This window comes from Ascaphus truei, chromosome 6 (assembly GCF_040206685.1).
Source record: "Ascaphus truei isolate aAscTru1 chromosome 6, aAscTru1.hap1, whole genome shotgun sequence".
Lineage (NCBI taxonomy): Eukaryota > Metazoa > Chordata > Amphibia > Anura > Ascaphidae > Ascaphus > Ascaphus truei.
The window spans coordinates 96,878,867-96,897,245 of record NC_134488.1 but is presented as its reverse complement, the minus strand read 5'-3'; the positions used below and the strand labels follow the sequence as shown (position 1 = coordinate 96,897,245).

Here is an 18,379-nt window from a genome sequence, read left to right as displayed (position 1 = left end):
GTATTACTAGGGGGAGAGGCAGGTTACCGTAAAGTGGAGTACGCAGGGCAAAGGAATGATCATAGGAAAGCATTGTTTGCTAGTTGTTGTTTGAAGAGTTTATAGGAGGGAGGCCGGATAGCGGGGTTCGAGCCTGCTTTTGTTCCTGCATGGACCGACAGCCGGAGCGGGAAAGGACACCAACCCCAATGACCGGCAAAGTCTCTTGGGAGGGGATTCCAGTGAGGGAGGGAGGGGGGCAGGGAGGGAGGGAGTACCTGGCCGCCTACACTGAGTACCCAAGGGCGATGGTCTCACAGCCGGGGTACGGGTACCGAGGCTCTGAGACCACTGTTTATATGTGTTGTTTATGTCTGTCTGGATGTTCCCCCCCTCCCCTCATGTATCTTCCCCCCCATAGTGCACCAACCTACAGGAAGATGGAGAACTACAGATCCCCTGAAGTTCTTGGAGTAGGCGGACCAACGAACGGCCCAGATGACCTCGCCATTGGAGCACACCTCTTCTGCAGACAAGGATGAGTAATGAACTAATAATGATTACACACAATGTCAAAGGGTTTAACAGCCCGGTTAAACGTAGAATCGCATTTAAAGAATATAGCCGCATGAAAGCCGATATACTTTTTCTACAAGAAACCCACTTTTCACACTCCAATCACCCGAAATATCTAGACAAAAATTACAGAACTTTTTACCTGGCCTCTAACAAGGCAAAGAAAAGAGGAGTGGCTATCTTAGTACACAATAAACTGGCGTTAGATATAAATAAACAATATACGGACCCGGAAGGTCGTTATATCATCCTTACGGGGATGATACAGAGTCAACCTCTGACATTGGTGTCAGTCTACGCCCCATGCGAGACGAGCGCTACATTCTTTACACAGTTCTTTAATAAACTACACACTGTCGCAAAGGGACATATCTTCATAGCAGGCGACCTTAACCGCACACTAGACTCTGACCTGGACAGATGTACGAGACCTAACCTATCCCACAAACAGGACGTACTAACCATACATAAGGGTATGCAAGATTGTCAGCTAATTGATATCTGGCGGGAACAACATCCTAATGCACGGGAATATACCTTTTACTCCCACCCACACAATCGCTACAGTCGGATAGATTACCTCCTGGTGTCCAATAGAGTGGTCCCAGTGGTAGGGCACACGCAGATACATGGAATCTCGTGGTCCGACCATGCACCGGTAGAGCTGCGGTGCACATTAGACGCCTTAGACAGACCGGGAGCAAACTGGAAGCTCAACGAACTCCTCCTTAAATGCCCCGTAACTGCAAAAGAGATTGGTGAGCGAATCCAAGAATATTTTAAGGACAACAAAGGCAGTGTGTCGGCTCAATCCACGCTCTGGGAGGCTCATAAGGCTACCATGAGAGGGGTGTTGATGACCATAGCAGGAAAAAGAAAGAGAGCAAAAGAGGCGAGAGTAAAAGAGCTACGTGAGAAATTGGCACATCTCACTGCTCAACACAAAACGCACAAGGATAATTTGGTTTGGAAAGAACTGAGCGACACTAAAATTAAACTTAACCTGGTCCTGACCTCTCAGGCCGAGAAGGAGTTGGCATGGTAAAAGCGCAGATTCTATGAGAAAGCCAACAAGCCAGATACCTTATTAGCCAATAAGCTCCGAAACAAGCTTCCAAATTACCGTATAGCATCCATCAAATCTCAGGGGGGGGACCTTACCTCCGATCCTCGACAAATAGTGGAGGTGTTTAAGAATTATTACGCCACATTATACGACGGAGATAAGGTCAGCCACACACAAAAGACCGCAGCAACTTTGAACAAATTCCTAAAAGAGGCAAATCTGCCTACCTTGAGCAGGGAGGATAGGGAGGCACTCCAGGGCGACTTCACCCTTGAGGAAGTAACAGAGGTAATGAAGTCCCTTAAACCCGCTAAAGCCCCTGGTCCAGACGGATTTTCAAATTTATATTATAAGAAATTTGTCAAGATTCTGGCTCCCCACTTGTTGTCCCTATTTAACGGGATTCTAGCAGGAGAGCCCCTCCCGGCACAGATGCTCCAGGCGTCTATCTCTGTGATCCACAAACCCGGTAAGGACCCGGCAGACGTCAAGAGCTACCGGCCAATATCCCTGATCAATTCAGACACTAAAATCTTCTCAAAATTGTTAGCTAACAGGGTGGGCATTGTCCTTCCGGGGTTGATTCACCCGGATCAAGTAGGCTTTATTGAGGGCAGGCAGGCGGCAGACAATACTAGGCGGATTGTAGATTTGATTGATTTGGCAAAAAATAAAAATATTCCGTCTATGTTGTTGAGTCTGGACGCCGAAAAGGCCTTTGATAGGATTGACTGGCCCTTCCTCAGGGAGACGCTGGGGGCGTTTGGGTTCGGGGGGCGCCTTCTAGAGGCAATACTAGCCCTTTACAATGGTCCCACTGCAAGGGTGAGACACCAAGGATTCCCCTCGGAGATATTCAACATCCGTAGCGGGACAAGACAAGGTTGCCCACTTTCACCGTTAATATTTGCCCTCTGCATAGAACCGTTAGCGGCTCATATCAGAGCAAGCCCAGATATAACAGGGATAGATATAGGGGAGCAGCATCATAAAGTAGCGTTATACGCCGACGATGTAATCTTGACACTGTCAAAGCCCCTCACCTCCTTGCCCAACGTCTTTGCGATCTTGGGAACTTTCAGCTTGGTGTCGGGGTTTAAAATTAACCAGGCCAAGTCGGAAGCGCTTAACATCAATCTACCCAAGCCGGTCGAAAAATTGATAGAGCTCAACTTCAATTTTAAATGGCAACCCTCCGCTATCAAATATTTAGGGGTGTATATCACAAAGGACTACAACACACTATATAAAGCAAATTTCCCCAGAATAATGAAGAAACTGAAGGAAGATCTCAGGGTTTGGGCGGGTTATGGCATATCGTGGTTTGGGCGGATCAACAGTGTCAAAATGAACCTGCTGCCTAAACTACTATATCTGTTTCAAGCCCTCCCAATACCTCTTGTTAGGACTGAGGTCCTCACGCTGCAGGCTCGCATTATTCAATTTATTTGGAATAAAAAAAGCCCACGAATTGCGAAAAGCATACTGACAAAACCAGTAACAAGAGGAGGGTTAGCGGTACCTTGCTTGTTGGCATACCACAAGGCGGCACAACTATGCCAAATTGTCCAGTGGCACTCGAACCCAGCAAATAGAAGATGGGTGGCCCTAGAAACAGAATGCTGTGCGCCAGTAAAACTGCACGATCTGATTTGGCTTCCAAAACAGTGTAAGAAATCATTAGGGATGCCACTCTGCGCAATTGCGAACTCGCTAGCGGTCTGGGAGTCATCTAAATTTAAAGCTAAATTGACCACACGACAGTCGTTGATGACCCCCCTGGTGGGAAATCCGGATTTTGCTCCAGGGCTGTTAGGTGACAAATTTGTAAAATGGACGCAAGCGGGGTACTTACGATTAAAGGACCTGGAAGGACGTAAATATATCAAGACGTTCGATATGATTAAGGATGAGAAAAAGCTACCCAACACAGAATTATTTAGATTCCTCCAGGTTAGGGCTTTCTATAATAAATTCCCGGTTCGCCCAGCACGAACCAATTTCGAACAGCTGTGTTCCAGAGAGACGGACACAAGAGGACTAACTTCTCGGATGTACAGGGAGGTAGTCTGTCCGAAGACTTCCGACGCCCCCCGACTGAAATACATGCGACATTGGGAGACAGATTTAGGGGAGACACTAGAGGACGAGGAATGGGATCAGATATTACAGGCAGCTGCCAAAAGCTCAATTTGTGCCACGTTGAAGGAGAACGCATATAAAGTCCTAATGCGGTGGTACCATACCCCATTGAAATTATCTAAATTTATCAAGAGCTATTCCCCGCTCTGCCCAAAACAGTGTGGGGAAACAGCTGATTTAAAACATATGCTGTGGTCTTGCCCGAAAGTGGTCCCGATTTGGGAATCTGTTAGAGATTGGCTAGAAAGAATCCTCAACTTGGAGATCCCCCTGGACCCGTGGCTGTTCCTCGTGGGCAGACGGCCTCAGGACGTGTCTAACGCGACACTCAAATTGGTTGCACATTTTGCAACCGCCACGAGGTGTGAGATCGCAGCAGTATGGAGACAACAGGAATTACCCACTATAGCTAAAATCAGGAACAGAATCTGGCATGTCTGCCAGATGGAACAGTTGACGAGTTGGATCAACGACTCTGGCTCCAAATTTCTAAACGTATGGGCCCCATGGCTGGCCCAAACAGACATCCCGGGGGTGGACGCCGCCACAATTTTGCATTAATATAGATAAATGCGTTCTCCTTGGACAAAGCAGACCAGACGAGATGATGACATAGCGACGGAGAACATAGAACCACCGGGATATCCACAACACACCCTAGCGTACACATAGAGCTAATAGCAGATCCTCCGCTCCGATGCAGCAGTTACAGGTGCCCCCCACCCCCACCCACCCTAATGTGTCTCACCCCAGTCTAGTTTGTCCTGTCCGTCTTAGTGATGTGGTTTACGTGTGGTTTGTTACGTCTGTCTCATGTCCTGTCTACGTGTCACTGTTTTGATGACAAAATTGGGTATTCTGTAACGTATGCCAATAGGTGGTGATATTATGTATGCTCTGTAATACCAAATAAAAATGAGAGTTATAAAAAAAAAAAAAAACACTTATAGGTGTCAGATTTAGGTAAAACCATGATTACCCAGATGACACCCCGTAATCATGTCACAGAAATGAGTTAACTTTGGTCCTAGGAGAAATTGCCCATTTCAGTGGCAGTTTCACAAGCAAAATCTGGCTGTGGGATTAAAGAAGACATTTTGCGGCTGTCCCTAAAACAGCAGAGTAGCTACATTCAGTAGTTATGTACTTATTGTCATTGATTGCATACATTTATGTATTTCTATGTCTATTTTTAATGAAATGAATAACTTGTGCAACTAAAGATTTGTTTGGGTGTGACAGCCTGTGGGTAAACTACTGTAGTTTTTTTTTGTTTTTTTTTTTTTATTTACAATTTGGGCTTTTATGAGTGTAAAATGGTTGTTAACTGTACACCCTCATAATTTAATGTCATCAGCCTTTTGTAACGCTACACAATGATGTATAAATTCCCAAATATCAGAGAACTTAGCGGTTTTGTGCATATGTGTTTAAATGTTTTTGAGACTAAACTAACGTTTGCATGAAATGTGATCTAGCACAATAAGAAAAATGTCTTCCTTCAAGTAGAAGTTCCCCTCTGGCTCTCCTACCCGCCACTCCCGCTCCTCCCCCTTTGTTTACATGTAGAGCAGGGGTGCGCAAACTGGGGGGCGCTAGATTTTTCTAGGGGGGCGCGGTCGGTTGCAGAGGCCCCGCGCCCTTCCCCAAGGCATTAAAATTAAATGCTGGGGGATCGTGTGAGGCCTCTGGAACCACAACTTACCGTGCTTCAGCCGGCGTCTGGAAGCGTCTCCATGGCAACACCGCGGGGTCATGCGGCGTGATGTCACATGCGCGTTGCCATAGCAATGCGGCGTCAAATTACGCCACAGGTCACGTGACGTCACATGACCCCCGCACGTCGTTTGATGCCGCACTGGGTGAAGGGGGGGGGGGGTGCGCGAGCACCGGGGGACAAGAGGCAGGGGGGCGCAGGAGCAAACGTTTGCGCACCTCTGATATAGAGGAAGCAGGGGATCCGCAGAGCTGAACAATATTACTTCAGCTTCAGGAACACCCTGGTTCCTATGATACTAACCGGAGAAGGTGCCCCCGGTACTTCATGGAAGCTTAAATACTCCATTCCTATACATGTAAGAAAAAAAGAAAAAAAAGAACAGGGCAAAAAAAATTGAGTAGGGAGAACTTCCCCTTTTATTATTAATGAATAGCTGTCTTTTAACTGGAAAATAATGACAACAATTCCTTAACTGCTAAACAATTTTAATTTTACTGATTAAACCAGACTTGGTAGAAACGTGAGTGCATCTAAATGTTTTCTAGTAGTTCTTATAACCTACCTCTAGACACATCATTCAGGTAAGGATTTTGGGTCAAGACATGCAAATCAGTACACTAATAGTGTCACTTATTGCCATTGTACATACTCAAATTTTCCTATAGCCTTTGCTTGATTTATTATTACACAGCAAGCCGTACACAAGTTCGTCACATTTGGCGATCATGTTTAATTTGGTAACAAGTTATAAGATTGTGCAGCTGGGTTTGGTTGAAAACAGGACATAAAAACAGTGCATCTGGATGTCTTCCATAGGCCCCCAATCTTATTCACCCCATTGTCACGAATCGTACAGTGGCAAAACTGCAGGCCAGGATTCTGGATAATAACATTCAAATAAGCGCAAGGAGTGCAGTCATGGACTCTGGGTAACATCATTCAAATGAGCACATTAAGTGGAAGACCTGCAAATTCACTGATTTAGTATTTTTTTTTTCTTTCGACTACTTTGTACGATGGTGAGGGTGTTTCTCATTTTACCTACTCTTCATAATGGGTCTGGTTTGCAACCATAACCAGCTCCCAGTGGAGAATCTGTAAGTAAACTCAACCTGCCAACTCTCAGAGGACAAAGCAGCTGAATATAAGTGAGCATTCTAATTCTGTAATTCAGTAATCTATGCTTTGATGTACAAGCAGTGTAATGCATCAGACAAAAGCTCAACATCCATATGCAAAATGAATAGGATGCTAAAACGTCATATTTGTGTATGTTATTACCTAGAATCCTTGTCTACAGTTTTACCAATATGACAATGGGGTGCAGGACGTCTTGTGGATGATGTCAAAATGTACTCATCAGTTTCTTTTTTTCTTTTTTTTTTTAATAGACTGTAAAATTAAATAACTTGTGTTACTCTAACACAGTGAGGTAGATGTCCCATGGGGTCCAAAAAACGGAGCACAGCCAAATCAGAGAGTGGGGCCACAAACCAGCAAAAACGTTAAAATATATACTAAATATATTTTAACGTTTTTGCTGGTTTGTGGCCCCACTCTCTGATTTGGCTGTGCGCCGTTTTTTGGACCCCATGGGACCTCTACCTCACTCACCTTGCTGGCGTTGATGCACGCATCACCCTGGGATGAGCTGCTTTATTGTGAGTACTTACCTGCTTACTCCAAATGTCACGTTATATATGCAGATTGTTTTATTGAGTGGGTAGTCATGACCATTATGGCATATATATAGGTCAGTCACCATTTCAGAGACATCTTTGCACTATTTTACTGACAGGAGGTTATATATACAGGTGCATACCCAGTCTCACAAAGCTTTGATAATAGCTCATTACCCTTATGGGTGAGTTCCTTTTATGTATATCAACACACTTAGGTTATGGTGTGATTGAGCCATGACTTTGGGACTGGTTCCCTTGAACTTCACGTGCAATTACTCTAACACAGGCCTGCACAACTCGTAAAGCGAGAAGGGCCGAACTGCTCCAAGGGAAAAAAATTTGGGCCGCACGGGTAAAATCATCATCATCATCATCTCTCCTCCAGCACCTCTCATCATCATCATCATCATCTCTCCTCCAGCACCTCATCATCATCATCTATCCCCAGCACCCCTCATCATCATCCTCATATCTCCCCCAGAACCCCTCACTATCAACCTTTGCGATACTCCCCATCTATCTCTCATACCCCCATCTCTCCCCCTCACCCACACACATAATACTCCCCCTCCACATCAAACACACAATACCCCCCTGCACACCACACACATCCCACCCCCCCTGCACTTCACTTCCTTCTCCCCCCTGCACCTCACATCACTCTCCCCCCCTGCACCTCACATCACTCTCCCACCCTGCACCTCACATTATTCTCTCCATTGCACCTCCAATGACCCCCCCTGCACCTCCAATGACCCCCCCTGCACCTCCAATGACCCCCTGCACCTCCAATGACCCCCCTGCACCTCCAATGACCCCCCCCCCGCACCTCCAATGACCCCCCCCTGCACCTCCAATGACCCCCCCCCCTGCATCTCCAATGACCACCCCTGCATCTCCAATGACCACCATCACCCCCCTGCACCTCCAATGACCCCCATCACACCCCTGCACCTCCAATGACCCCCATCACACCCCTGCACCTCACATCACCCCCCTGCACCTCACATCACCCCCCTGCACCTCACATCACCCCTCCTGCACATCACCCCCCCCCTGCACATCACCCCCACTCCCCTGCACATCACCCCCACTCCCCTGCACATCACCCCCACTCCCCTGCACATATCCCCCTGCACCTCACATCACCCCCTGCACTGCAAGAGCGTGCAGTCTTGAGTGCGGGCTGGGGGGGAGAGCGGGCTCGGCTCGTGGCGGGTGGCGGAGAGGGAGAGCGGACTCGGGGGAGGGAGGAGGAGGAGAGCCGCCGCCGCGGGCCGCACAGTGAGTGCCGGGGGCCGCGTGTTGTCAATTGACTTCATTGACTTCATTTTCATTGACTTCCAGCGATCGCGACCAAACCGGCGCTCCGTCGCACCGCTCCTACTGTAGGCGCACGCGACAGATTCAATACACTTGTTTTGATGCGACGTCGCCTCGCGGGGACTATAAGTGCGGCCTAAGAAGGACTGCATCTCAAAAATAGTCCTGGAATGGACCATACTGCTTGTATACACAATATCATTACATGACCTTATTTATAGAGTGCCATAGTGGGATTTGGAAACTAGAAAACATTTTTGTTGTCTATATTTAGATCATTTATAATTTTACACTGCATTACCCCTTTATGTCTCCGATTAAAAAGACAAAGGGGTGCTTTATGAGTTATGTTAGTGTTGGGTAGTCTTGTATAAAGTGATCAGAGTTGTATTGCTCTTTTGGGGAAAAAAATACACTAAGAATTCTATATGTTAATGTTGGTGTGTTTCATTATACATTATTTAAGTTCACGTCTCAGACAGGTCTGCAACCCTGCTTTTTATCATTACCTCTTGGGCTGCGTTTATGGCGACCGCGACGCGACCGATGCCGTCGCCACTAGCGAAAGTTAAACTTTAGTTTTAAGCGACGTTGCTTGCAACAAGGCCAGTGATGTCACAAAGGGGGTGGGCAGCGCTCTCTGGTTTAGAGACGGTCACATGTGGCGACTGTCTCTAAAAAATCAAATTTAACCGGCTTCAAATTTTTTGGTCGCTCCGTCGCCGTTGCGCTTACTATAAGCGCTTGCGACGGAGTCAATGGATTTGTTTTGGAGTGACGTTGTGTCGCCGTCGCCAGGCACTATAAGCGCAGCCTAAGGCTGCGTCCACGCTGCCGCTGAGCATGCTCATGCTTGGCGCGCTCACTTTAATGTAATCTAATGAGCATGGCCACGCTAATGCTTCATGTGCGTGCACGTGGACGTACGCTCGGCAATGTTCAGTGCTTGGGGCGACATGGAAAATTAATTTCCGAGCGCTCAAAAGGGTCACATGACCCCAAATTACGTCACAATATTTCCTTCAATAACACACCCCGATCCAACCAATTACACGCCCACTTCCTTAAATGACACGCCCCCTGCTCACAAATTGCAGAAGGACAGCCGAGCGCTCACGCTTGGAGAGTTTGTGACGTCACCGCTCTCAAGCATGTGGGCGCTCAGCACCAGTATGGCCGCAAGCCTTAGCCTGAGTCCACTGTGCCACTGACCACGCTCATGCTTGAGAGCTGTGATGTCACCAACTCTCCAAGCATGAGCGCCGGCTGTCTGGCATATTATTTTTATTTTTAAGTGCAATCGGGGAGGCCGTGGCCAGGGGCGTGACCAAACAGTGACTGGCGCTGATTGGTTGAGGAGGTCATGTGACCCTTCAGCGCGCCTGGAAGACAATTGCATCTGTCTCGGCAAGTGCCGAACGTACTGGTGCGTGACCGTGGCCGGACACATTCACATTCATTGTGCTGACCGCGCCAAACGCGGTCAGCGGCACAGTGGACTCAGCCTTGGGTCTTCCACTGCAGCAAGGGATTCTGGGAAACGACATGCAAATGAGCACATTGTCACTTTTTTACATCATGTATATTTTAACATGGACTTCTATAAGCATACTTGACAAAGCGCCATAGTGGCGTGAAACGTGTGGGAGGAGGAGTTCTGTTCCTTTCTATGTCCATTTTTATGTAGGTCATTAAAGAACTTTTTACTTACTTTCATCTGGTGAATTCCTGATAGTTTCTTTCATCGGAGCGGCAATCATCTCGATCTCCCCCTCTTCTTTCCTATAAGCATATGCCTGCCATATTGGCTCATTTGCATGTCATTTCCCAGAATCCCTTGCTGCAGTGGAAGTACTGTATGCTAGGAAATAATGGTGAAAAGCAGGGTTGCAGGCCTGTCTGACATGATATTTTTATTTGCTCTATTTCATTATAAAATGGTAACATTCCCATCTGGCTATGGTCTCAGTTTTTACAATTTGTATTTGTCCGAGTCACATTCATAAAGCATCTTGTTATTGTTAAAATGAGATGCACCTGTGACTTCAACCATCTGTAAATAATGTAATGACCGCGGCCATCGTATCACTGCTGTGATCCTAACTATTAGACTTTGCATGGAGGGAAGTCAAAGCCAAGTTTCTTCTCCGCAGAAGACACTGATTGATCATGTAAGGCAGCGTTTCACAAATGGTGGGTCGCGCCACGGCACCAAAATTGCCGGTTCGCAGCGAGGCTGGCCGCGCGGTTTCTCCAGTCCCCCCTGCTCAAGTAAAAAAAAAATGGCGGCGATTCCCCCCGCGGTCCCGCGCGCTTGCGCAGGGCCCGCTCCCTTCCTCCCCCCCGCTCCCTTCCTCCCCCCCGCTCCCAACGTGGGACGGAGGAGGAAATACCAGCTCCTCTGCGGCCCGCACGTTACATGGGGCAGGGTGGAAGTACAAGCTCCTACTGCGGCCCGCTTCCCCCCGCGGCCAGCTTCCTGAGCTCACCTCCCGTGGCACCCCCTCCCGAGCCCCCAAGCCCACCTCCCGTCCCGGGCAGCAGGGGATATCGGGGGCAGCAGGGGAAAGCGTCCGGCGGCAAGGTAAGTCACCCCACCCAGTTACTGCCTCCCACCCAAGTGTCCCTGGCCCCCTCCCACCCACCCAAGTGTCCAATGGCCCCCTAAGTGTCCAATGGCCCCCTAAGTGTCCAATGGCCCCCTAAGTGTCCAATGGCCCCCTTCCACCCACCCAAGTATCCCTGGCCCCCTCCCTCCCACAGTGTCCCACCCACCCAAAGTGTCCCTTGCCCCCTCCCACCCACCCAAGTGTCCCTGTCCCCCTCCCACCCACCCAAGTGTCCGTGGCCCCCTCCCACCCACCCAAGTGTCCGTGGCCCCCACCCACCCAAGTGTCCCTACCCCCCCCCCCTCTCCCACCCAAGTGTCCCTGCCCCCCCCCCCTCTCCCACCCAAGTGTCCCTGCCCCCCTCTCCCCTCTCCCACCCAAGTGTCCCTGGCCCCCCCCTCCAGTCACTCACATCTGTCGTTGCCTGTAATTCAGTGTTTGTGTCTGTGTGCGCATAGGGGAGAGCGAGTGTGTGTGTGTATCAGTGTGTGTGTGTATCTGTGTGAATCAGTGTCTGTGTGTGTGTGTGTGTGTATCAGTGTCTCTGTGTGTGTAGCAGTGTCTCTGTGTGTGTAGCAGTGTCTGTGTGTGTGTAGCAGTGTCTGTGTGTGTGTAGCAGTGTCTGTGCGGCTGTGTGTGTATCAGTGGTTCTGTGTGTGTGTCTGTATCAGCGGCTGTGTGTGTGTGTGTGTGTGTGTGTGTGTATCAGTGGCTGTGTGTGTGTGTGTGTGTCTGTGCAGGCCCTATAGGCGATAAATTTTTTAGTGGGTCACGAAAAAGAAGTTAAAAAAAAACCGGGTCACGGAAAAAAAAGTTTGGGAAACCCTGATGTAAGGTAATCTATTCCTGCATTAGTCATTACATAAGAAAAGTGAAGTCATGTCTTATGAAAACAGATGTTCTTCAGTAACATATAACATCCCCTATTGCTGTTGCTACCACTTCACCTGTTCAGTGCTTGGGGAGATATAGGGTACATTTCAATTAAAGGTTGATTGAAAATTAGTGCTGTGAAATGGCAAACTGCCAATTACTACAGCTTCAAAGAATGCAGATAATCATAGTTTCCTCTGGAAGGAAGAGAACTGGGACCAAAGTTTAAAGTAACAGGAATTACACTTTACAATTTATGTCTGAAGCACTTATTCCCATGATCTGTTATTTGTTATTTATATGATTGTCATGTGTAGTACTAATGTAAAGCGCTATGTACACTAATGGCGCTATATAAATAAAGACATACATACATACATGTTACCCAACTTCACACAGTGACGATCTAAAGCAACTGTGCTTAAGGGATGTATGTATGTATGTACGTGTGTGTGTGTGTATATATATATATTTGTCTTCTCATTTATCTACTTTAAGTCTTTTTTGTATCCTTATCCTGAATGTATTTACCACACTTTTATACTGAAATATTTTTGAATTGTGGGGTCATAGAAATGCCAATTGACAATCATGCATTTCCCTGAACACTGAAGATCCTATGTACTAAGCAATATAAACGACTTTTTTTTTTAGCACAAAATTGGCTCGCATAAATCTCATTTTAAATTACGCTCCTGTGGTTCTACGTAACCAGAAATTCGCAATCTGATATATCAGCTTAAAATGTATTTTTATTTGGCATACAGCTGTAAATAAGTACGAAAAAATAATGTTTTCTGTGCCCCAAACAAATTGTTGAACCTCTGTCTAAATCGTTCACCAAGTTGTACCTGGCATATACCCTAAAAAGTATGTTTATATTGTTAGTGCAGAATTAAGCTGCTATAGCCTATATCGGTGGCGCAAGATTTTCTAGGCGGGGTGTGTCAGTTACAGAGGCCCCGCGCTCTGTAGGCGAGGGAGGCGTGAGGCCTCTGTAACTCACATACCTGCTCTCTGCCGGCTCTTCAGCGACACGTCGCCATGGCAACGTGGCGTCAAATGAGGCTTGCGGGGTCACGTGACGTCACCGGGCTCTAGGAGACGGGGGGTGCGAGCGCTGGGGCTGACAGGCAAGGGGGCGCAGCTCAGGAACTTTGCACACGCCTGGCCTATATCATCCGCAGCATGGATGTGTCAAATTATATAAGTTAACAAAATCTATTATTTTTATACAATGGCTATTATAAATAATATTAGTAATAATGTGTTTTACTAACTAGTTGTAAATGGAAAAAAAAATACACTATTTTAATTAAAATTGTATCAGTTGTAGTCAATATGATGCAACACGTGCACCGTATTATGAAGGTTCATACTTATGACACACACACAGTTCATGGTTTGAAATACATTTTATGAAGACTTGTCTTACTTTTTAGCCCTACAATTTTGATGCACAAAATAAACCTGTAAATGTGATCTTAGCATATAAGCCCCTAAATATGAGACCACGTGAGCCGTTTACTTTTTATAAAAACATACAGTTTATGACACTGCTGTAATCTACATGAAAGGGAAGATGTCAGTACAATGTAAGGGCAGGGTAAATATACTACAAATAACAGAGTATTTGTTTCTAAGATATGTTCTTTTAGAAATGAACAGAAACGGTAGCATATACATGTTCAGCAGACTGAGGGGCAGATTCACAAAGGTTCTTTAGCCCATTAACCTACATTTTAAAATTAGGTTAATTATAACACCTATGCACTAAAGCAAATAACGTAACGTTAACCCAGTGCTACCCCTTAACGTATGAATATTTTTTTCTGGACGTTGGTGCTAATGATATGCAAAGAGGTGTTCCCCCTAACATCGCATATCCACTAACAACCGTTCTGGTTAAAGCAGGGATTTAACTTGATGTTAATTAGGTCATACCTAAAGGTGGCATTTGCTCCATAGAGAGTGAGAGATCCCCTCAAATCTTCCTCCAAATACAGCTCAACCCCGTTATAGCACGATCCGCTTATAATGCGGTTTGAGCGTGGACCCCGAATTTAAAAAAAAAAAAAAAATAATGTTTTTTTTTTAAGTTTTTTTTTTTGCACACACACTGCACACACCATACATTCACAGCACTCTGCATACACTCACAGCACACTGCACACACACACTCACAGCACACACACAGCACACTGACACACTGCACAGCACACTGCATACACTCAGCACACTGCATACATTCACAGCACACTGCATACACTCACAGCACACTCACACACACTGACACACACAGTCTCACAGTCAAATACACACACACACACACACACAGAGACACACTGTCTCTTTAAGGGAGATTGCTCTCGCAAGACGGAAGCAGAAGCAGGAAGCAAAGACAGGGAGAAGAGCTGCCAGATGCCGGGTAAGTGCTGTGTGCTGTTGCCGCTGCCCCACTGGGTCTGGGAACGCTGGGAGAGTTCTCAGCTTTCCCCCTCCGGCGGACACAGTACCACCAAAAAAAAACATTTTAAAAATAAAAATTTCGGCGGCCATTTTTTTTCCGCGACCCCGGTTATAACGCGGTGGTCACGGGTGGCCCCCGAGGACCACGCTATAACGGGGTTAAGCTGTAACATAGGGAGAAACTCCTTAGATACCTGGAATGACTCGCACCCCCTACGTAAGGATTTCCATAAGACCTATATTGACAAACCTAAGGCACCTTGTGAGAAAGGAGGTACTGGTGTCAGGTCCAACAAGATCAGAACCCACAACCTCTAGTTTCCGGGCAGCAGCTCTAGCAGTGTGAGCTAAAACAGCTGCCGGGTAGCACCACTGGCTATTAGCATGTCTTCCATGTGTGCTCCTTTTTGTGCACAAGGAACATTGAACTAGCAACCAGGAAGTGGAAGTGGTCTGTTTTTAGAGTAACCCAGGGGAGGAGGCTACAGGTGTGAGCATATCAGCCGAAGCAGACAGTTCTTAGACTACAAGATCTTTTAACCACTATATTTTTGTTATGTATTTGCGGCTTTAAAGCCAGATCTTATACTATTGTCATGGATTCATGTTTACCCATTTTTACAGGTACATCAAACAATCCGTTAAAAAAGTGGTTTGGGTTGAGAAAGTTTAACAATAAAAAAAAGTATACATAAAACTATATATTTTTTCCTGATGTTCTGAGCTTATTTGACATGTTTTTTCTCTTTTTGTGCTTATGTGTTTCTGTTTTTAGGACTGAAACACATGGCAGCTTTGTACACTGAATCATTTGTCTTGGCTACCCCTGGCTTTCTGTGAAAAGAGAGAAACACAAAAGCATCATCCTGGAGATCATGGAAGACCAATTCTAAAAAAAATCTCTATACACTCCTCATATCAATCACTGCATTCCATTTTCATATAGTCCCTAAAGTGATTCTTGAATTCCAAACATTTTTAAATCCCTGCTTACTAGCTGGTCAAGTCATATTGGCCCATGCCAAAATATATTGTGGAAGTGGGCAGGCATCAAACGTTTACAAAAAAATCTGTTCATATTATTACAATCATTCGGTTCAAACTTTGTAAATAATGTCTTGACTTCTTGAGTCCTAATAAATTACTACTTGTGATATTTTGGAAATATACTGACATTACTGTTTGAGCTGTAACACATTTATTTATTCTGAAGACAATCATTTGCCTTCCACCTTATTTCACAGATTTAAGACCCACTATTCTTTCTCCCTGTAATTTATTGGAAACCTACGGCATTGTTGTGTTGGTAAAGAGCAACTTTTATAGCTGTCTGGAATTCCCCATTCTTCCGTTTTGTGATTTCCAACAGTGACGGTTGGTTTTCATTCTGTACACACAATGCGTGCACTGGTACAGTTCACAAAGAGGCATCCCTGGTTGACCAATGTGACAATTTACGGCTCCCTCTTTGCTTCAGCTGACATTGTACAACAGAAACTCTCGAAAGGACCCCATGAGCCAATTGACTTTAAACAGACTGCTAAAGTGGGAATTGTGGGATTCTGCTTCCATGCCAACTTCAACTTCTTCTGGCTGAGATTCATAGAGAGAGTCTTTCCAGGATCCACTCCCCAAAATGTTATCAAGAAGGTGGCATGTGATCAGTTGATGGCAGCTCCAATCACAATCAGCGCTTTCTACACAGGTACTAAGGAATAGTGACCAATTGGGCAATAATGACGCGTATTTAAGTAGATAGGACATACTGTAAGATTAGATATGAGATCATAAGCATAGCCACTATGATTCAATCCTGCAACAACCAAGGAGAAGTTATTGTCGTCCTTCAAAGACCCTAAAATTAACATTGTGCCTGTCTTTTTCGTGTGATAAATGAATATCTTTTTATTTTCACAGGGCTTTGTGAAAATCATGATTATTACATACAGTAGTTATAGGAAAAAAGTTGCAAAAGACAAGATAGATCTAAAAAGTCCTTCAGAATAATAATTTAAAAAAAAAAAAAGATAAGGTCATGTTCTAAAACAAAAACCTCCAAAGCATTTAGAAAACATTAAAAGTTGAAAAGATTTAAATGATGTATTATTGATTGTTTTCTAAAAGGTGTCAATCACCTACATCTAAAGCAGCACTCCCCATTTTCTTTTTTGAATATTATTTGATGTACCTGAACCGTGGTCCTCTGGGGATATTTAGTACCCAACCCCCCAGATATACCTAGTATTTTGTGCCAGGTTGACTACATTCGGTCAAGGTGTCACCAATAGAAATGCTCACTGTCATCTCCTGATAACATTACAGCTCTCTATTGGCCGCAGGAGAAAAGCTGCCAGGTTATGTCCACTGGACAAGTGTATGTGCTCGGTACAGAGAAAACTGGACTCTAGGGAACCAGGGGGTCCCCAATGGTCGGGAGACTGCGAATCGACATAGAAGGACCACCCTTGTTTGGGTACTATAAAAAAATGAAAACATGAGCAGTGCAGAGTAATACTTTCAACCTATTAATCAATACAATTAGTTTACTTTGGCTCTAGGGGACACTTTTCTATTAAATGGTAGTGTACCTCTATTGAAAAAAATCTGTGTAGCTTTATATTGTAAAACATTTTATGCAATATTATGAGCATCGGTTGGTTCCTTCAGCATAGAATAATACTGACATAGGGAAATGTGTTGCAAATCAACAGAGCTGGATGTATAGTATTACTATAAGGCTGGGGCCATGGTACAGCAACCGATCGGACACGTCCACATGCTGAGCGATCAGACTGCCTTATGGCAGTGTTTGGGGGCGCGCGTTGCGCAAGAAATCAGTTCAAACTGATTTCTTAGTGCGACAGGCCGGTCACATGAGCGGTTAGCCCAATGAGGGTGAACCAGCTCCGTGGCACACACCCCACGGCCCGTCCACCATGGCCAGGTAAGTGCCCGCTCGCTGACCAGCTTCCGCACGGACGAAGGCACCATGGCCCCAGCCTAAGGGTGTTGATTTTACTTATTTACATAACCTGAGTTTGTAACAAACTCCAATTTCTGCGCATGCTGATAGCTCTTCAATCTTCTATTCCATTCTAGGCTTAAGTCTGTTGGATGGAGAAAAAGACATCTTTCACAACCTGAAAGAAAAATTCTGGCCAACGTACAAGGTAATTTATTGCCTGCCTTTGGAATCCAAGAGCAGGAAATCAGATCGACAGTATTTTCCTTTATGATTAAAAAATACATGCAATGAGCAAGACCGTACATGTACTGTATGTCTCATGTAATTATAAATACATCCATTTTGCTTCTTAGATATTTAATATGACACATCCCCGGGGGATAATGCTCTCTACTACAGTTGTATACCTTTGTAATTGCATGAGGACATACTACCTCATCTACTAGCTCAGCTGAGGCATTTTAAGCCTATTTCTAAGCCAGGGGTGGCCAACTCCAGTCCTCAAGGGTCACTAACAGGTCAGGTTTGAGGTCACTAACAGGTCAGGTCAGATTGAGCCACCTGTGTTGAAGCAGGGATAGCCTTAAAACCTGGCCTGTTGGTGGCCCTTGAGGACTGGAGTTGACCCCTGTTCTAAGCTATGTATATCAGGTTCCCCAGCATGAAAATAGATAGTAGTTGTCTAAAGAGTCAATCCAAGCAGCTTAAAAAAATATATATATATATATTTAAAAAATAAAAAGTTGTTTGTTTAATATGTGCTGCATTTGATTACCTTTATTAATAACGAATTACCTAAGTTGCCAATCGATTGGTTCTCCCGTAATTAGTCTGCAAAATCCTGTTTCACAGGGTTCACTATATGGATTCTTTTCAGTTTCAAATAAATCCTTCAGGCTACAATTTATTATTCTAAGGTAACATTATCTATTGTTACAGTTTGCAGCTGAAACTGCTGGGAATATTGGCAACACA

General features: G+C 45.4%; 1 protein-coding gene across 3 annotated transcripts in view; it reads left to right on the top strand.

Annotated features, from left to right (window-relative positions):
- Window positions 1-18,379, top strand: part of MPV17L (MPV17 mitochondrial inner membrane protein like) — a 40,160-nt gene that overhangs the window by 15,079 nt on the left and 6,702 nt on the right. For all 3 annotated transcript variants that reach the window (XM_075605276.1, XM_075605277.1, XM_075605274.1), the window contains 2 exons: window positions 15,215-16,144; window positions 17,539-17,609. In XM_075605276.1, the coding sequence (XP_075461391.1) occupies window positions 15,838-16,144; window positions 17,539-17,609 (378 nt within the window). In that variant the 5' untranslated portion in view covers window positions 15,215-15,837. The remainder of the gene's footprint in view (window positions 1-15,214; window positions 16,145-17,538; window positions 17,610-18,379) is intronic.